The sequence below is a fragment of the Carassius auratus genome, chromosome 7 (genome assembly GCF_003368295.1).
Source record: "Carassius auratus strain Wakin chromosome 7, ASM336829v1, whole genome shotgun sequence".
Lineage (NCBI taxonomy): Eukaryota > Metazoa > Chordata > Actinopteri > Cypriniformes > Cyprinidae > Carassius > Carassius auratus.
Window position 1 is genome coordinate 3196456 of NC_039249.1, and position 21074 is coordinate 3217529.

A 21074-nucleotide genomic window follows, 5' to 3' on the forward strand; every position below is an offset into this window, starting at 1 on the left:
GATCACATGGTCATGGAGCAGTTCAGCAAAAACACCACTCTAACAATTAGGAAAGTGAAAATGTCTGATTCTGGTTTCTATTTTTGTGGAGCTGGGGGTTATGACATGAAATTTGGCAATGGAACAATACTTCAAGTGAAAGGTAATCTTTATTTAACCTCTTTCATTACACCTACATATCATATTGTTAGTTGTTGGTTTCACTTTGTCATTAATAGCATGTGTTGGAAAAACACAGTGATTCTGGACCACAAAACCAGTCTCAAGTGGCTGGGGTATATTTGTAGCAATAGCCAACAATACATTGTATGGGCCAAAATTATAGATTTTTTTTATGTCAAAAATCATTAGGATAGTAAGTAAAGATCATGTTACACATGGACAACTTTAAAAGAGATTTTAGATTTTTCTGCACCCTTAGATTCCAGGTTTCAAATAGTTTTATCTCGGCCAAATATTGTCCGATCCTAATACACCATACATCAATGGAAAACGTATGTATTCATCTTTATTCAGATTATGTATAATCTCAAATAAATAAAAATGCCCCTTATGACTGGTTTTGTGGTGCAGGGTCACGATTTAATACCTTTGTAAATGCCGCAATTGACTTATCTTTGCCAAATGTTTTCATATTAGAGAAAAATTACACAGGAACCTCAAAAAAGGGTATGTCATTTTACCATTTAACAGTTTTTAAAATAAAAACTGCAGGCGTTTAAAATTTACTATTGCTCTGTTTAATTTGTTGATTCAGATTACGTGGGAAATTAATATATAAAATGTGTTCTTTGTGGCATCACTTAAAATGTATTTGAATTTTGAAATGATGTCCACTCTTTCACAGATCATGAGCAATCATCCGTGTCTACTGAGGACTGTTCTAGAGGCATCTATTTCAAACTGACCCTCCTATTTGGTGGAATAATTTTTTTTACATGTATTGTTCCTCTTATTTTGGGGATTATCAGGGAACACAGAAGACAGAAGCATAAAAAAGGTAAACTCTTTACACATAGTTGGAAAAATTGAGTTAAATCACAAATGTGGAGTGAATATTAAAAATGACATTGAAATTATGGCTTTTTTAATTTCAACTGATTGACTTTTTCTCTGCTTTTCTAGCAGTCGCTGAATCTCAAGCACAACAGCATAATGACAAGGTAAACTCCACAGACTTACATTAATTACTTTATACATTTATAACTGCTCATTATTTATTGTTATATGAGTTTTATTATCATCTTATGATTCCAACTGAACAATATTATTTCTGTTGGATGTTTTTATTTATTTATTTATTATTTTTGCTGTAGTATTTATTTTGGAGGGTAAGGAAAAGGAAAACCGTTTACAAAGACTCCAGAATAAACTTTATGTTGTCGTATGATCACTTGAATTAAAATCTTGACATATGTTTGTATTTCTTTGCAGGAAAATTATTCAGTAGAATATGCTTCTGTGTATTTCTCAAAGAAGAGACTCAAAACAGCAGGACGACATACTGAGTATACAACCGCTGTGTACACTGATACTCCTTGAAAAAGGAAACATATTCAAACATATTATAAGTTAATTAATTATTAACTATTTTTAACAGCTAAACAGGATTGCTTTTTTACTCTTTAAAAATGTCATTACTGTAAAAACTGTTTTTTCTTTGCACTTTTGTAAATAATGTTTAAGATTATTAAATTTGGTTGCAATACTTTGACTCCTGATATAAAATCATTATGACGCCATTACAGAAAGCCCATTAATTTAGGTTGAGATAACAATTAAACATCATAGTTTTAGGTTGCATCTCAGTTTAGATGCCGCTTAAAGTGTCACACATACATGGATCTCATGGTTACAGACTCATAGATTGTAGTGTTAACTAATACCATTTAAAGTTTGATCACTCATGGCTAAATAGTAGTTTTACATAATCATGTTTCATGTTTTTTCATGAGCCTGGGTTGTCACTTTCATTCACCTTAAGTTGAATAGTTAGGCAGAAAGCTACAGTCCCGACTGAGTGTTATGTGCTGGGCCTTCAGAGAAAATCTTGATAAAATCAAGTTTATCAGTTAAGGTACAATGTATCATGTCAATAATATAATTCAGAAATGATAAAATAAAAAATAAAATAAATAAAAAACATATTCAAAAACACATAACAATCAAACATGCTATTAGTTCTTTGCTGCTTTGGAACATATGTGACCCTGGGCCACAAAAAACAGTCTTAAGTGACAATATCTGTCTGAGATACAACTATATGAAAATCTGGAATCCAAGGGTGCTAAAAAATCTTTAAAGTTGTCCAAATTAAGTAATTAGAAATTCATATTACTAATAAAAAATTTAATTTTGATATATTTAAGGTAGGAAATTTACTGAATATCTTCATGGAACCTGATCTTTAGTTAATATCCTAATGATTTTTGGGAAAAAAATAAAAATCTATAATTTTCACCAATACAATGTATTTTTGGCTAATGCTACTAATATACCTCAGCAATTTAATTTTTGTGGTCCATGGTCACATATATTCTCAATAATGTTGTGGAGAAACTAGGGAGCCAAAGCAGTAAAGAAAACATTACAACATTATCAATATATCTGATCAACAATGAATCTTCTTATGTTGAACCTGTTGATTGACAGGTCTGTCATAGTTTGATGTAAGCACAAGCCACACCCCCTCACATAAAAAAGCACATTGATTTCCTCATTTTAATTTCCTCGTTGGTTCTAGTCTGATTCAGTACTGCAATGGTTCATATAATAATTTCAGCACTGGTGATCTGTGGCACGGGTAAGCATTATTGCACTATAATTACTTCATTCATACAAGATTGATTAATTCAATATTAATTAGTAAACTTTAATTGTGAATTAGTTTTATGAGCTTTTAGGACTTTTTGGGGAACAATTTTATCAAGATTATAAATATAAATATCAAAACACTGTTATTCCTCTGTGATTTTTAGGCTTGCTTACAGCTGTTAAAGCGTCTCAGATAGACAATCTATCAGCTCAACCAGGAGAGAATGTCACTATTTGGTGTCAACACAACTCAAACGTTGGAAAGAATATACACTGGTTCAAGCAAACAAAGAGTTCTGTACCTAATGCCATTGTATACACATTGAAAAGCTACCAGCTTAAAGAACTACATAGTACTTATTTAAATGGTTTTCAACAAGATCATCTGCTGATGTCTCTGAACTCCAAAAACACCTCCCTACGAATTTTAAATGTGGACTTTTCTGATTCTGGTCTGTACTTCTGTGGCTGGAGCTCTTTGATTATGACATTTGGTGATGGAACACAGCTAGACATTAAAGGTAATCTGCCCTTTTCAGTAACACTATTGTAAAGGGTTTATTTTTGCTCCTTGTCTAGTTGTAATATAACAACAAATATATTACATAATACACATATATGTGGATCATTTTAAATGTGTTAAATGACTAATGACTAAATATATTTAAAGTCTTTATTTACTGTGCAGAGAGGAGTGATACACCACAGCAAAATAAAACAGAAAATACAAATAAAGGTGTTTACACATAACACATAACATTCATAACATTACAATAATGCTTTTATCTGAAAGGCGGTGTGTTAAAGTAAAATTGTATTTAATTTTAACAGATCCGAACAAGAGCACGATTTCTACAAAAGACTGTTCTGAAAATATCTTTTATAAGCTGACCTTTATTTTTGGTAGCATTATTGGTATTCTTACCATCATTCTGCTCACCACGCTCATCATTAAGATACAGGACAGAAGCACACAGGGAAAAGGTAACACTGCATCTATTCAATTCAGAAGATTTATATACATTGCGGTATGGATATAATTTGGAAAATAACTGTGCAGTGGATTAACTGTAAGTTTAAAAAAGCTGAACCTCTTTTTTAGCTTCCCTTTCTGTTGCCGCTGATGCTGATGGCCATGAAACACAACATCATGAGGTAAACTTATTGTTAAAATAAGAATGTTCATTCTCTGAAAAAATACATTTGAATACATAACCAAAAAGGTTTTTTATTTTTTATTTTTATTTTTTTATTTAGAAGTCCTCTAAAATCTGCAGATATCTTGACAACAATCCTTGAAATTAAACACCAGGGTGACAAATTCTAAAATATTCAGGGTGCAAATGTATGCTATTCAAATGATTAATAATGAGAAGAGTTAAAACCCATAAATTAGTTATATTTAAATATTACTTTTACACCTAACATTGTTCAGGAGAAATGTCTCTTGAGATTGTTTTGCACACAGCCTGTGGGCCTTTTCTGTTTAGCTCTTACCATGTCTTTGAAAAGGCTTGCATAGTTGAAATGAGTCCATGTGAATGCAACTCTCGAGCAGAAAACATTGCTCTCAGGGAAATTTTATATGGTTCACTGTTAGATTGCGCAAAAAATTAGTGATGCTATAAAGTGAGAAAATGTATTTGTATTTTAGTAAGCTTTATATATACACAAAAATAATTATTTCTTGATTTTTTTTGTGTATCTGATTTTTTTCTGTACATATTTTAGTTACATTTGTTTTTACATGTTATTAAATACATATTTAAATCTGTTGCAGGAGCCTTATTCATCAGTGTATGCTGCTCTACAGTTCTCAAAACACAAATCCAGAAGAGCAGCCAGAAATCCAGAGGATACAGATGTTGTGTATTCTGCCACTAGATAGTCCAACAATGGCACACAGTCAAATACTGTAGATTACTCTAATGTTAAAAAGCCATAAACTCATCTAGACTCTAATATATATATATATATATATATATATATATATATATATATATATATATATATATATATATATATATATATACACGCTATTACTAATGCTGTACATTTAAAGCGAATGTGAGCTCTGCAATGTTTAGCATTTTCAATGCAATAAAAGTTGTAAAGATCAAATGTATTTGAAAGTTCTAAGAACTTTAATTTATATCTGATAAGTTCTCTGTAAGTTAGATACAAGCACACCCTTATTCAAGAGGCAGGGTTTGTGAATGATATCACTTCCTTTACAGACCTTGACAGGAAGAAGCTGTTCAGTACAGAATTAGACGTGGTGAAGGGAACTTGGCCGGACCAAATTACAAAGCTATAAATATACACACCAAAAAATACACTTAGAGATTTAGAGTTTTCTCAACTAATTTTTGTAGGATATTTTTGAGTTTTCTCTACTTTTTGTTGTATAAACTGAAATGTCCTGAAGCCGGTTGCCTTAAACTTTTACATTTTCTCAACGTTAGTTTGTTTACAGTGTAGCTGTACAAAAATATTACAAATCTTATTAACTATGCTCACAATTGACAACAATTTAGTACTTTGTGAGCAGCATCAGTATAGCCTGATCATATGAATATTGATAGTATTACTCATTACAATTTAAAGAAAATATTTAAACATTGTGTAAATCTGATTAAATGTGTGTTTAAACAGTTTAAATCAGATAAAAGCTTTCTTATATATCTGCATACCAGTGTGTGCACCTGTTAGCACATGAGAGTATCACAGTTTGACTGTTTTCCACCCACCAGACTGACCCCAGCTCATCTCTCAACCACACAAACACTACATGCCTTTCACACTACATTCCATAACCACAGACAAAACACCCCTTGTTTTTAAATGAGGTGTTAAGTCACAGATGGCAATAACTTAAAATAATAAAATCAAATAAAATAATTATTATTATGAAACAGCAATGACAATAAAAAAAAATCATATTTTTCTGAAAATAAATATATATTTGTAAATATACAGTATTATTCATAATATGATATATACAGTAATACTTTGAACTACTTTGAAAAGTAGCAGGCTAGGCTCATTTATAAAAATTTAAATGTTACTCTTGCTTAATTTGATGTCACTTATCTTGATCCAACCTGCAGTCCTAAACATGTTACATGTTCCTGGCCAGCACTGTAGAAAAATGGAATAAGAGCTGGTAATCATCTGCCAGGACATTGACTGTTTAGTTAACATAAATTTTATTTAACTCTAAAGCACAACACAATGTCACATGTAATTCAAAACATGCAAAAAAACAGCTTTAAAAAAAAAAAAAAAAATTATTGGGCCCTTTTTTTTTTACAGACTTCTCTTAACATGAGGAAGGGAAAAATATTTCTCTTAATGCATAATGAATTGTTTATCACTGTGCTTCACTGAAACTTGACACTTTTGCTTCTTTGCAGGTGTCATTATTTAAGTCATATGATGATCTAATATAGTAATGTGTCTTATCTTTACAAAGATGTTGTGAAGTCTTAGTGTCACTGCAAATTTAGCACAATGCATTGTTAAAGTGTGCATAAAACCACATGATACCTCCTTTCATATACTGACTAATGGTTTCGAAAAACAGACATATGCCACTGAATACATGTAAGACAATGAATTTGATGCACAGCACTCAGGTTGCGGTCAGCTTTTGTTTCTGAAAGTAACAGAATAAACAAGCGACCTTCAGCACGCTTAGATCTCTGTGCGTAAAAGTTTCCATACATCACTCTTATTGCAGTGAAACCCAAGCATCAAAGCACAGACAGTTGTGATCTGGCTATGTTAAGAGTTTTTCCTCCAGCATGACCAAGCAACCCAACATAAATGGTGATTATACAAGCACCTCTTTAATTAACTGAATCACCATGCATAGGTATTTTTTCCCTTGTTCAAAATACGCCATGTTAATGGGATTCTTTACTTTGCAAACTGATAATTTGACTAGATGCTCTTTACCTGAAGGTGCAATTTAAAAAAAAGTGTGAAGTTCATTCCATATTTCATATTTCTCAAAGCAAATATCTTGCTTAGGCCCATTTTTAATATCAAATGTTACAGTTAAAATGCTACAGTAATATATATTGCTAATATACATTGTTTGAGGAAACCGCCACAGTACCTATATGAGCTTAGAGTTTACAAGAATACATTTTATTTTATTTGCATTAAAATATGTCATTGAATTTGAGGGATTCTTATATTTTGAGGGAAACTGACTGATCAAAGCACTGTCTGACTAGATGTTCTGTAGTGGTTTGACAGCAGGGAGATGTTTTAAGCCTGTGTTATTCCAATGACTGCATGTAGGGGGCACCGTTTATTAGATGACATGATTCATAGGATAATATTCATTGGACATGTTCTAAGGATGAAATAATCAAGCATCAAAAAGCATCCAAAGTGTATCTAATAGCCATGACAGGCTTAATTATCTGGAACAGCTCATTATTGGATGTGCTACTGTACAACATTTAAATGTCCCCTCTTTGTCTAGACCACATATAAATGTAATTTTGAGAGTATGATGTTATTGGAACAATATAATTAATAATGTTGCTCAAATAACTTTGGACATGTTTCTTTCTTTCTTTTTGTATTTTGATAATAATGGGTGTTAAGGAAATATAGAAAATAACTTGAAATAACTTCATTTAAAAAAATGAAAATGAGAGTTCACAAGAATTAAAAATTAAACCCAGACCTTTCACACCCATGTCTTACAAACATTCCATAAGATGTTGCCAAATGCTCAGAGGACCTCAATCATGTTTAAAGTACCTCTGAAATGCTCTTTTCTACACTTGAGTAAAGATGTGTTTGTTGCGGAGAAGAGATTAGTTCTGCTTTAATTATTAATTTTTTTTTAAAGTTTTAATTTAATTCTCAATTTGCAAAATTTAAGAGAATAATATTATGATCTGATGATACTGTTTGTATGCTTTCCTTCGCAGGCTTCATCAAATCTGCTGCTGTAGTTCAAAAGAAAGTCCTGGAGACCTTCACTGAAGGGGAAACTATAACTTTAGAGTGCTAAATATCTCAAAGCTATGAAAACGTCTCATTAGTGTAACCATGGTTCCCTGTGTAGGGAAACGAGACACTGCATCCTCTAGGGGTCGCTATGGGGAACACCTCATTGTGACCCGTGTCTGAAGCATACATTGAAAAAACACCAACGAGTTGGCCAGCGACAGCCTCTGACGTCACTACCAGCATGACTATTAATAAGCGCCAGGAGAACACGTCATCCACTTCTTTTTCTGAAGCTTGCGTCCGAAGCATGGCAGGGAGCTAGAGGACGCAGTGTCTCGTTCCCTACTCGGGGGACCATGATTACATCCGTAACCTGAGATGTTCCCTTTCAAGGGAACTTCGAACTGCATCCTCGAGGGGAGTGCCGGTCAGAATCATGGCAAACACTAACTACCAACTCTACCATTTCAATGGGAGTTGCCCCTGGGACATTTAGACGGCTGTCCATGACATTACCCCTCATAGCCAAAGGCCTAAGCTACATACCTACTTATTTGTTAGGTGCCTTGGCCCGGGGTAGAGCAGAAGGCTTGGAATCAGGAAGGATTCCTTTAAAGGGATACTCAATGCTTGAAGTGTATAAACAAATACACACTGGCTGAATGGAGCCCAAGGAACCAAGGTCTAACCATCTCAAGAAGGGAAACGAAGCTAAGTGCGTAACCCTTACTGTACAGGATTTCAGAAAGTGTGCAGAGTCTTGCATGCACACTTACAACTTACATGGATTTTAGAAAGTATACAGAGCTTAGCGTGTGTACCTAAAGGTTCCTAAGCATCGCAGAGGCACTGAACATCACATGAGCAATGAGTCTCCTGCAGAAGCCTGTGATCTCAGCCGCCCAATACCAGAGCACGAGACTAGCCTTCTGTGCCCATCTTTAATCCTCAGATCAAGATGGACCAGGACCCCTATGTTGTTCGGGCTCGGACCTGGACTTTTGTGGAATGAAGGATTTGAAGGCAGCTGAGTGCATCTTTGACTCCCTGATCTTCTCGAGCCCCTTTCTTTCTTCCCGATGTCTGCCAGGTTCTCCCACAGATGTCTCTCCGTTACCACCACGGCCACCATAGACCTACCCATGGCAGAGGCTGGCCTGCTTGGTAGCACGGAGAGAGAGGTCTGTGGTGCGTCCACCTGGTAGGCTAAAAGGCTCTCGCCTTTATCCAGGTCCTTCAACAGATCAGCCTGATAAGCCTGAAGCACTGCCATCGTGCGCAATGAAGCCACAGCCTGCTGCTGCGAATGCTCTGCCATTTAAGCAAGATGTATCCTGGAGGGGCTTAGATGGCAAAGAGGGAGATTTAAGAGAGGATGCAGTGCACACAGATCGCCCCCTCAAGGACATCGCATTCATGCTCTTCGCCCAAACAAAAGACGCAAAGGCTGTGTGTGTCATCAGGTGTCAAATAACACAGACACGGATGTACACACTGTCTAAATGCCTTTCTAGTGGATGCCATGATAAACGGAGAAAGATAGCTCTTACCGTTGTCATTTCTCAGATGCACACTTCAAACAAAACTGTCAATGAATTACGAATCAGAGGATGACTTGTTTTCCTGGCATTTATTTACAGTCGTGCCGGTAGTGATGTCAGAGGCTGTCGCCAGCCAACTCGTTGTTTTTTCAATGTATGCTTCAGACATGAGTCATGACGAGGTGTTCTCCATAGCGACCCCTAGAGGACACAGTTCGAAGTTCCCTTGAAAGGGAACTACATCTCTTGGTTCATGCAATCTCTGGGAAAAGCATAAACTAATCCAGCAGTAAAATAATATACTACTGCAATCATTTGAAATTGTTGAAGTTGCTTATATGTTGTTGTGCTAATGTGATAGATTGGTTGCTACAATGACAAAATTAGTTTTGCCTATTTTTTGTCTGCATTTTTCAGCCTCAATTTGGATGAAAGAATAGAATGTATTTATTCTGATTGTTAAATCTGAGAGGAACCCTTATGCTGCCAGCCACATGAAAGAAAAAAATTAACTAGGACTATATATTTTTAGCTTCGTTGTTATATTCCTTTTGAACTAGGCCTAAGCCTGACTGGTTTATCATCTTTTATTATTTATCTGATTTGCATGTAATATGCGCAATTTTTTTTATGTGTCTCATTTTGCACTTAATATTTTATATGTTGCAAATAACTAATAAAATGTAGGCTAAGTATCTTAGCTAATCTGTTTTCTGGAACTTAGTGATACGAAATAATGACCTTTATTCGGGTACAACAAAGATTTCTTTATTTAAACCAACCCAAAAAATGACAAATTTAGACAACATGACAGGAAGATGTGGCTAAAGCCTCCACCCCAATACTTAATCTTTAACCCTTTCAAGATTGAGCTTTTATCCTGCAGAAAGGCCTGTTGCATGTGTAATCTTCTACAGATCAGTTAAGATGACTAAATGATCATACATCATATGCATTGCACTTAACCTGTATAAGTATGAATTTAAGATTTTTCTTTAAACCTTTAGCAAATGACTTTCTGACAAAAACATTTAATAATAATAATAATAATATAATTACCATGAAATCATAGCCCTGCTTAGCACACCCATTTTAGAAAAAAAATACTCATATGTTTAGTTACTCTTTTCTTCATCTTCATGCTTCTAAAAAATACAAATAATTGTGTTATATCACCATAATTTTATCTTATCATAATTCATCCTGTGGTAGGTTAACATTCATTTGTCTGTGCTCAACACTGCTGCCAGTCACTGTGTCATCAATGCTTCTCAACATCCTCTTGTATATATAAAAAAATAAAAAATAAAAGAATAAAAAAATTCAGGTAACTTTTCAACCTTTTATTTAATAGTTGATTAAATATTTGATTGTTGTCATAATATTGTTTTAACAAATAAAAAAGTTGTATAGTTTTATTTTGAACTTGTTTTATAATCCATTTGATCCTTTATTACATCTGGTTTAAGTACCTGAGTTTCATTTTATTTAAATTAGATTATATAATATTAGTTGTATAATATTAGATTTCTTATGTTTTATAGTGTGTTTTTTTTTTTTTTTTTAGTAAAGTTCCTGTAACAAAGTTCATAAGTCGGGAAGAAGGAGGCGTGAACCAGCAAACATTTAAATAAATCTTTAATGATAAAATACACACAAAAGAGTGGCACAGCCCCTCGAGGATGACTGCCATGCACAAACAAAATCAAAACTCAAAATAATATCCAGGCCTGGTTCTCTCTCGTCCTTCACTGTTGTTTCTACTCTTTTTATCCTTCCGGTGCTCCTCTGTGGTACTCGAGACTGGTGATAGGAGCAGGTGTCGCTCATTTCCAAATCACTCCACCGGCCTCGCTCCATTCTCACAGCTCTCGGCCCTGCCCCACTCATCACAGTTCCAAATTCTAAATATTTACCTTTCTTAACCTGTGCATTGTTGTTTTTCTGACATAAACAATAGAATGCAAGCAGTGGCAAGAAATGTGTTCCTTTAAGTTATTATTATATACTACATTTTCTCACATGGACTCTAAATATTTTAATAACATTTAACAATAATAACATTTGGTGGCATCACTGCAAGCGCATAGAGGATAAGATCACCTTTTGCTGCAACACCAGCAGTCATGAAAATGTAGTTTATGTTGTCAAAAAAATAAATAAATAAAAAACCCTCCTGTAATGCAAATGATTTGTGATTACAGCTAAGCCCCAGCAAAATGCCATTGTTTCTGCCCTTGAGAAACTTTGACTATTAATTTGTATCGGCACAGGTGTTACACAATGGAAAGCATGTACAGTAGTACACTTTTGGTTTAAACTATCTTCCTTATCCTGTTCTCTGCTACTTTATTTATTTGACAATTGCTGATAAATTTAGTAATAGAAGAGCTCTTAATTATAATTAGGTTATTTGCTATGTATAACTAGGAGACGCAATGGTGTACATAAACCTTCCGTCCACAGTGATGACCCATACCTCTACTTTCACACCCTGTGCTGCATCACAACCACAAACACTATTTTCAGAAATGCTTTTCACACATCCCCTCATTTGAGGCGACAACACTGGATTGCAGAACAATGACAACGGTTTCCATTGCTTGTCTATTTTATGCAGTTGTTGATTTCCTGGTGAGGGCCTGCACAGAAACAGTTTGAGACTCAAAAGGTCACATAAGGGTAATGAATTCAAAATGTTAAATCTCATTCATCTCAACCAAAACTCTTGATTTTTGTCAGGAGATTTTTGCTGTTGAGATTCATTTCTTATTTGTACTTTATACTGATACAAAAAACCACAACTTTCAGTACTCATTGCCACTGTATAAATATCTTCACCAGATGATTTTCCATTGATTTTTTATTTTGCAAGTGAAGGTGATTATTACAAAATTCTGGACACCAACCATAGAGAGGACAACACTTTTGTAGAATAAAATAGCTTTTTTCTAGGTATGACTGATAAAAGTCTATCACTGAAGAGAACATCTCAGTTACATATGGTAATCCATGTTCCCTGTATGAGGGAACAGAGACGTCACGTCAGTGACCGACGAATTGGGATATCGCTTCAGTAGACCAGTCTACTTCGAGTGTAAACTAAACGAGCCAATGCAGATTTTCATGCAATTATTGCATCCAGCTGCCCCTGCCGAGTATAATAAGGCAGGAGGTGCAATGCATGCCAAGTTTTTGCTGAGGAGCCAAGCCGGTGACCTGGCAGCTCAGCAGTGGTACAACAGCCTCCTTCAGGAAATGAGAGTAACCATACGTAACCGAGATGTTCCCTTTCAGTCAGTCACTCTCGATGTCACGTCAGTGACCGACAAATTGGGATCCCTACCAAAGCGCCATGTAAGCAGGGGTGTAGGGCAGGGCTCGGAACAAGTAGTTCCACCCACCATTGTCAAAGCACTACCACACTGAGTGAGATTGGATAACGCTTGTGGAACCAGGTGAGCCTTGCACCCCACACTCATACCCCTCTCTGGCCCTCTCACAAGCCGCCAGAGTTGGGTCCCTGTGTTCCATCTCTCTGCCCCACTGTGGGTATGGCTGTGGTTCCACGGGTCCAGCTTGTAGGGTTTCTAGGTGCCTGGTCAGCACTATCCAGCCCATCTCGCTGGCTTCTGTGGACCATCACAGCAGCGCAGCCAAATCTTCCTCAGAGAGCTCTCCATCTGATGCTGAGATCGACATCTGGTCAGGGGGAGGTCCACTGGATACCAGTGGAATGCTCATTGAAGAGGGACCAGTGCGTTCCATGGGTCACTCCCCTGATTGAAGGTGCTGAAGGAGTGATGGTTCCCTGCGGGGTTTGCCCCCCCTGTATCTCTCAAACCACCCGTGCTACTGCCAGAAGTGGTTCTCATCTGTCAGCCGCCAGAACGAGCCCCAGATCAAGGCAGCGGCAACAGGAATCCACCCCCTGAAGTTACAGTAGCGAAGCCTGGTTCCAGTTCTGAGATGGAACATGACTGATCAACAAAGGCCACCTCATCATCGTGCTTGATGCCCAGACACATGAGGCAGTGATCGTGACCATCACCCGGTGCCAGGTGACAACCACACAAAGAAACGCACAGGTGAAATGGCATCCTTATAAGGAAGATCAGTTGTCTTTACAAAGATGCGCCTGTTTATTACTCTTTTAGAGAAATTGCTCTTTTAGGAAAATGCTCTTTTATGTCCTGAGGTTTACAGGAGAATTCCCACTTGCAGTAACGTGACATCAAGAGTGACCGACTGAAAGGGAACTCCAGTGTTTCCGCAATGACTAATCTGTATGCCTCTGATTGAACATTATTTTCAAAAACTCAACAGAATGCTTGTGATTGGTTATAACGCTAAAAGATTTAACAATGAGTAAACAAACATATGGTGCAACACGAGGAGATCTTTAATGCCTCAATCAACACTTTTAATTTCATTTTCACTTTATTAGCAACAGCCGTAATACATTCAGTTTTGTCCAATTTGGTGAAATTTTAGCCTCAAGTCATTGTTAATTTCAGCCCGTGGCCAGGGAAAGGTTATAAGCCTTGCCCAGTCTTACATAAGCTCCGCCTATGCTGATGTACATGATTAAAAACAACCACCTTAGAGTGCAATGTTCTTTTCTCCGAAAACTAAACCAATGAATGAGCATTTGAGAGAAGGAACAGGAACATAAGATCGCAGATCACAGGTGAAGGAGTGTATACGCACAGCACCTCAAACATGACTAGATTATTATACTTCATATGTCTTCTCCTTAAACAGTGTAAGTACACACAGATTTATTGACCTATTATTCCTTTTAAATATATTTTAACTTGTATGAACAATTTGTAAAAAATACTTTTATTTTTTAAAAAGAAGTTACATTAAAAGACAGTGGACTGGGAACAAGTTACAATTTCAAACACTTAAAGTTGATTTAAATTTATTTCAGGTGTGTATGCTGTGTTTGTACTGCGTGTGTCTCAACCAGAGTCAGCAGTGAGAGTTCAGCCTGGACACTCTACAACTCTTCCGTGCTTCACACCAGATGATGGACACTTTAAAGTGTTCTGGTTCAAAATACAAAACAGTTCTGCTCCAGTTTTTGTGGCTTTGGCTGAATCAGACAAAACTGCCATAATAATTGGAGACAAATTTCAGGATCCCACAAAGTATACATTAAGATGGAACAAGCTCAGCTTCAGTCTCTCAGTACTGAACATGGAGCAAACAGACATCGCTGTGTACTACTGTGCGATTATTATTTATCGTGAGATGTATTTTGGAAATGGAACAAGACTGATGTTTGAAGAGCATTTTAACGGTAAGCATTTGACTGGAATGTACCCAGCATATGTACTTTATTTCATGCATCTGAAGTGTGAGAAGAAATACTTTGTGAATAGCCTTAGTTTCATGATTTTGTTCATTTTAGATATCGCATTATACATTGTGACTTATTATAATATGAAATGACTTGCTTTGTTTATAGGAACGGAAAAAAATCAGGAAAAGGAAGATGGCTGCAGTAGGTCCACTTTGATATTCATTAAAAAATCACTAAGATTTCAGTTAATATAGCTATATAGTAAAGAGACAAAAAATTCAGAAATCAAATATTTTATTTTTATTTTTACACTGAAAATAACTAATGCAAGATTCACTTTGAAATCATTTTCACTCAGAAATTGCTAGTAAATTTCACAAATAATAACAAATAAATGGCAAATAGCACATTGAATTAAGCATCATATTTTGAAGTAGAATTTCTTTATATTGATTAGAATGACTCAGTTAGTATTTTCTTAAATATATTCCATATTTTTTATTTACAATTTTGAAAAAAAAAGGTTTTACAGTGTACTTTTACAGTTGTTGTAATAATAAAAAAATGATAACATAATTAATTTTAATAATAAGTTCATTATTTACTAATTTCACATTTTTACAATTCAGTGTTGTTAGTTAATGCATGTATACCATAAGAAATAACATTAACATAAATTAATAAATAACTTTTAACAAACTGTTAACAAATGAGACATAATTGTAAAGTGTTACCAGAACAATTAAAGATAATGTCAACATACTCTATATTTCATCTTATAGGGAATCAGTCTGTCTTTGTTTGGCCAACACTGATAACAATCATTGTGGTGTCCATACTTCTCAACTTCATTCTGTTCTACATCTTAAAGAAACATAGATCAGGTAATATTTATTTGCCGCCTATACTGGTATTTTCAAAGTATGCCCATGCAGTTTTTTATTTTTATTAAAATCTTACTTTTGTCACTTTTTTTTCAGACACATCACAGAGCCAAAGAGCTTACCGAAGTCATAAACTTGCTAAAATACAAATGTTTGTTTTAAAAGATGTGGAGACCCAGGTTGTATACACAGCTTTAAAAGATGATTGATTTTGCATTTCATATTTGATTAAATATTATATTTTTATTGATAATATTGTTTTAACAAATAAAAAAAATGTATAGTTTTATTTTGAACTTGTTTTAGAATTAATTGTATCCTTTACTCAACTGGTCTAAGTGCCCGAGTTAAATTTTATTTAAATTAGATTACATAATATCAGTGATTTCTATTGTTTTATAGTGTTTTTTTTTTTTCATCTTGTCAGATTGCAATTTATTTTTTATTTGTAAAGTTACACTGTGAAAGATGATGCACAGTTAACTTAGCTAAATGAATTTCATCTTACTTATTTGTTTCTGGTCTGTTAGTTTCTGTAACAATGAACTTAATTTCTTTGTGTTCAATAAAAAGTTTATACATGTGGCTCCTTTGTGCATGTGTTATAGACAGAGGTGCACATAAGATTTTCAGCTTTGTTCTCATAAGAGAACCTGGAGATTTGGTTTGGTTGTCACACTACACAAGCGTGACCCATTAAATAAATAAATATATATAGTAACTATAAATAATGAATAAATAATAGAGATAATATTATTGCACTTCATATAGTTTTTTTTTTCAATAAAATAATAAAGTGTGATAATACTATTATAAATCATTTTAAACATTTTAAAAGGTATTAATTCTGTATATTACCAAAGACTGATAATACCATCACGATAGATTCTGTATGTCATTGATATTATTCTTCTTTGAAGACACTTTATCAAACCTACAGAGAATGGCATGGCCTTAACTAACATGACGCAATTAGAAATTATAACCATAATGGTCTTCTTACAGACGAATGGATGAGTGCAAACCCAAAAAGGTAAGCATTATAAATGTACTCTTATTCGTTGGTTTGTCCATGTAATGTTAAATTTCACCCTTAAAATATATTGTTTTTTGTTGATGTTTTCAACTTCTGCTCTTTGTTATTTTGCATGGTTTATCCCTGTTTGCTGATTTGCACATGAGGTGGGACTGTCTGAGGTAAATTAATACTTACATTTATATTTTATATTTATACTTTCTCGTTGAGACGCTCACGCGATTCTGAAACGAGATGTTGTGACAATCTCTAACTGAGTCTCAAATCAATTATAGTTCCTGTTCTACCTGCCAAATCAGACTCTGCTGTACACGGGACTCTGTACTTTTCATTATTGTGCATGCAGATGTTATTCAGGTATGTTAAAAACTTGACTTTTGCATGAATACTGAATATACCATCTTTGAATGTACCATAATTAATTAATTATTAATTGCAGCTGAAATAAAAATGAATTAGAATATATTTATTTTTTTAAGAAGTTTCTTCTGCTCACCAAGCCTGAATTTTTTTGATCCAAATTACAACAAAAAAAAGTTTTTACTGTTCAAAAACTTTTGACTGCTAGTGTTCTGTATGGACCTAACCAAACTAAATAGTTTGTTGTTTGTTAATTGTCATCCACTGTATGATGAGTAAAATTTATTTTTCTTAATTTTTTTACAAACACACAGTGTCTGTGAGTTGATTTGCATGAGTTTTAATTTAATGCAACCTAACCTAAGAGTGTTCATTTTGTCAAGCAGTATAAGTGATGTCTAAATGAGACTGTGGTTATCCCTAGAAAATGTTGAAAATACATCCACATGGATTACATCAAATTTAGCCTTCTAGAGAAGTCATGTGGACGTCTATATAAGACGTTTAGATGTCATAAAAATTTATTTACTTTGACAGTCTTGCAGCATGTTAAGAAAAGGTAGTGTAATTATCATGTTTCAAGTGTTTGTTAAATTAGTCCCAAAAAGGCCATGTCTCATTCTGAAGGTGTTCACTAACAATATCAATAAGTTGCTTACTTCAAGATGACGGTGCGTCCACACGCAGCAGCTTCTTTTGCTCCCGACTAATTGGTGTTTTCATGTTTTTTGTCTTTGTGAGTTTAAGTGTTTTTGTATGTCTTCATCGCATCTACTTGTCTCTAAGCACGCATACAGCCATGAGTTTCTGCTGGATGTCGGCAGAACTACATTTTTAGAGTTAAACTCCCCGCACGGGACCTCGGTTTGCTATGGAGGCCTACACCATCACCGACCCCCACTACTGCATCTCGCTTACAGCGGAGGTGCCACAAGTTGTGTGAGAGTAAGCAGAAGAAGGGTAAGCACAGAGGCATCCAGGCTAGGCTAACAGCTATCCCCACCATCGTACTGGCTAATGTAAGTTCTTTGGGCAGTAAACTGGACTACATCCGATTACTACGCTCAACTCAGAGGACTGTAAGAGACTGTTGTGTTTTTGTGTTCATGGAAACATGGCTTAGCAACAGCGTTTCAGATGGTGCTATTCAGCTCGATCAGCTGACATGCTATTGAGCGGACAGAGCTTTCGTCGCAAGAGGAAAAACCCGCGGCGGCTGGCTTTGTGTTTACATCAATGATGCATTGTGCCGCAATGCTGTTGTGGCATGCAAACACTGCTTACCCCTTGTGGAGTTTATGATTATTAAGTGCTGGCTGTTCTATCTACCGAGGGAATATACAGACATAGTGCTCTTTGCTCTATACATTCCTCTGAACTCCAACAACAACAACAGGAACGATGCTCTAAATGAACTGTACAAACACATCAGTGAGCAGCAGACAGCCCACCCTGATGCTTTTCTCATCATAGCAGGAGATTTCAACCATGCAGATTTGCAGACTGTTTCCAAAAATACAACAACACATTAACTTTCCATCAAGTGGTAATAACATTTTAGACTTTGTTTACACCACACAGAGAGGAGCCTACAACGAGCCTGACGCCATCGCAACTGCCCTCCACTCATCACTCACACATATAGACCAAAGGGACTCATACATCAGACTGACGTTAACAGACTTCAGTTCAGCATTCAACACTATCATACCTCAACAGCTCATTTACAAACTGGTCCAGCTGGGGCTCAACCCTTCGCTGTGCAACTGGCTGTTGGACTTTCTGACTGGAAGACCTCAAGCAGTACGGGTCAGCAGCAACCCATCCTCCACCATCACACTGAACACTGGGGCCCCCCCAAAGATGTGTGCTGAGCCCCCTCCTCTTCACTCTGCTGGCCTGGGTGTGCACATCCCAGAGGACCACAGCAGCACTGGCCAAGAAATCACAACAGCAGCACTGGCCAAGAAATCACAGCAGCATCTCTACTTCCTCTGCAAACTGAGAAGAGCCAGAGCCCCAACCCCCAACATGTGCACCTTCTACAGAGGCACCATCGAGAGCATTCTAACCCATAGTGTGCTTCAACCCATAGTGAGAGCAGCAGAGAAGATCATTGTTGTCTCTCTCTCCCCTCCCTCCAGGGCATTTATGGAGCCCGTCTCACCCGCAAAGCCCTCTACATTGCAGGTGACCCCACCCACCCATCACACAGCTTCTTCAGTCTGCTGCCATCAGGGAGGAGACTGCCAGGACCAGCAGACTGAAGGACAGATTCATTCATTCATTCATCAGGCTGTCAGGAAGCTGAACTCACTCCTGAACTTGCATTCTAGCTTGCATTCTCTCTTCTATGTGCCTTGCACTGCTTTTTTTAACTGTATTTTTTTTTTTACATGTCCTTATTGAATAGTGTACTGTATAGTTGTATTTTATATTTTATATTTGATCTAGATTTTTATGCTTTACTGTTAGTGTTATCTGTATGCACCATGGGTCTAAGAGTAACACATGGGGGAAGCTGTGGCCTAATGGTTAGAGAGCCGGACTAGTTACCAGGCTGGTTCGAGTCTCAGTGCTGGCAGGAGTTGTAGGTGGGAGGGAGTTAATGAACAACGCTCTCTTTCACCCTCAATACCCATGGCTGAAGTGTCCTTGAGCAAGGCACTGAACCCCCAATTGCTCCCTGGGTGCTGGATATATGGCTACTCTGCTCCTGCTCCGGGGGTGTGTTCACTTCTCACTGCTGTGTGTGTGCACTTGGATGGGTTAAATGCAGAGTACCAATTCCGAGAATGGGTAACCATACTTGGCAAATGTCACAACTTTCAATTTCAATTCTCTGTATGTACTATACATGTGGAAGAACTGACAATAAAGCTGACTTGACTTAATTTTGAGACACTTGATTTTTGGGAATATTAACAACTTGATTGCAGAGACACTATTTGAAGAGAACTGAACTGAGCTGTATGATGATAACATCACTAAATCAACGATGAATTGACTTTAAAGGGATAGTTCACCCAAAAATGAAAATGTATTATTTATCTGCTTACCTCCAGGACATCCAAGATGTAGGGGACTTTGTTTCTTCAGTAGAACACAAAACAAGATTTTTTTAAATCAAACTATTGCATTAGTATGTAAGTTGATGGGAATCATGGCTAAAACATTCACTAATAAAACACAAAAAACATACACGAACAAAACCAAATTAAACCCTGCAGCTCGTGATGATACACTGATGTGTAAAGGCACAAAACAATCGGTCTGTGCAAGAAACTGAACAGTATTTATATATTTTTTTTGATCAAACTGTCCCGGGCACTTTCTCACTTCTCAGTGAGACTTCTCAGACTTATAAGTTCATTACAGCCACCTATCTCCCAAATGGACCATTGACACTCCTAACTGAGAGTGTAGATAGCATGTCAATTGTCCATTTGAGAGATAGGTGGCAGTAATGCACTTATAAGTCTGCGATCTGCAATAAAGCAAAAAGAAGAAGAAGCCGCCTCACATGCCTGCTGCTGAGAAGTGAGAACGTGCTCAGGACAGTTCAATAAAAGCAGTTGACCTGCTTTTGACAATTGTTCATAGATATTTTTGTTTGCAGTCTGTTTTGAACAATTTTGTATTTTGAGAATTGTATTAGTAGCCTTAAATTTTCATTTTGAAAGAAATCAGTCAAATAAGATACTTTATTCTACTTAATTAAATTTAGTCGAACTTAAAAATAAAAGTGACCACAACAACTTTTTGTTGTTGTTCTTGTTGTTTATTTGTTAATGTAACTTAACTTTTTTTATTTTAATTATACATGAGTTTCATTTACTTAATTTTAAGGCAACGGATTTCCTAATTTTTTTCTTGTCAGTACATTACCTTTAAGTTATTATTTTAAACAACTTTTTCTCACATGGGCTCCAAATATTTTAATAACATTTAATAAAAATAACATTTGGTGCCATCAATGCAAATGCAATGATAAGATCATCTTTTGCTGCAACACCAGCAGCCATAAAGATGTAGTTTAGATGTTAAAGAGGTAAAAAATAAAAATAAAATAAATAAACACACACTTCCTGTAGTGCAAATGGTTTGTGATTAAAGCTCAGCCCCCGCAAAATGATGTGATCATTCAGTCC

At 35.8% G+C, this 21074-nt stretch overlaps 1 protein-coding gene and 2 long non-coding RNA genes across 3 annotated transcripts; all 3 read left to right on the forward strand.

The window, feature by feature from the left end:
- Positions 1 to 783: 783 nt before the first annotated feature.
- On the forward strand, positions 784 to 1590 carry LOC113105539 (uncharacterized). The gene is made up of 3 exons (XR_003292378.1): positions 784 to 1000; positions 1129 to 1163; positions 1435 to 1590. It is a non-coding gene; the product is annotated as an uncharacterized LOC113105539 (long non-coding RNA).
- Positions 1591 to 2712: 1122 nt separating this feature from the next.
- LOC113105269 (uncharacterized) lies at positions 2713 to 4765 on the forward strand. Its single transcript, XM_026266326.1, has 6 exons — positions 2713 to 2803; positions 2979 to 3335; positions 3503 to 3550; positions 3646 to 3790; positions 3930 to 3969; positions 4595 to 4765. Exons 1-6 carry the CDS (start codon positions 2761 to 2763, stop codon positions 4700 to 4702), a joined length of 741 nt encoding a protein of 246 aa, XP_026122111.1. The 5' UTR covers positions 2713 to 2760; the 3' UTR covers positions 4703 to 4765.
- Positions 4766 to 14807: 10042 nt separating this feature from the next.
- Positions 14808 to 15712, forward strand: LOC113105270 (uncharacterized). The gene is made up of 3 exons (XR_003292327.1): positions 14808 to 14844; positions 15426 to 15527; positions 15624 to 15712. It is a non-coding gene; the product is annotated as an uncharacterized LOC113105270 (long non-coding RNA).
- The last annotated feature ends 5362 nt before the right edge of the window (positions 15713 to 21074 follow it).

What these genes read in the sequence shown, in the direction of transcription:
- LOC113105269 (XM_026266326.1), top strand. Translation starts at nt 2,761, where the DNA reads ATGGTTCATATAATAATTTCAGCACTGGTGATCTGTGGCACGG. An exon ending in ATACAGGACAGAAGCACACA is followed by an intron (nt 3,791 to 3,929) that starts GGGAAAAGGTAA and finishes TTCCCTTTCTGT; the next exon opens with TGCCGCTGATGCTGATGGCC. An exon ending in ATGAAACACAACATCATGAG is followed by an intron (nt 3,970 to 4,594) that starts GTAAACTTATTG and finishes AATCTGTTGCAG; the next exon opens with GAGCCTTATTCATCAGTGTA.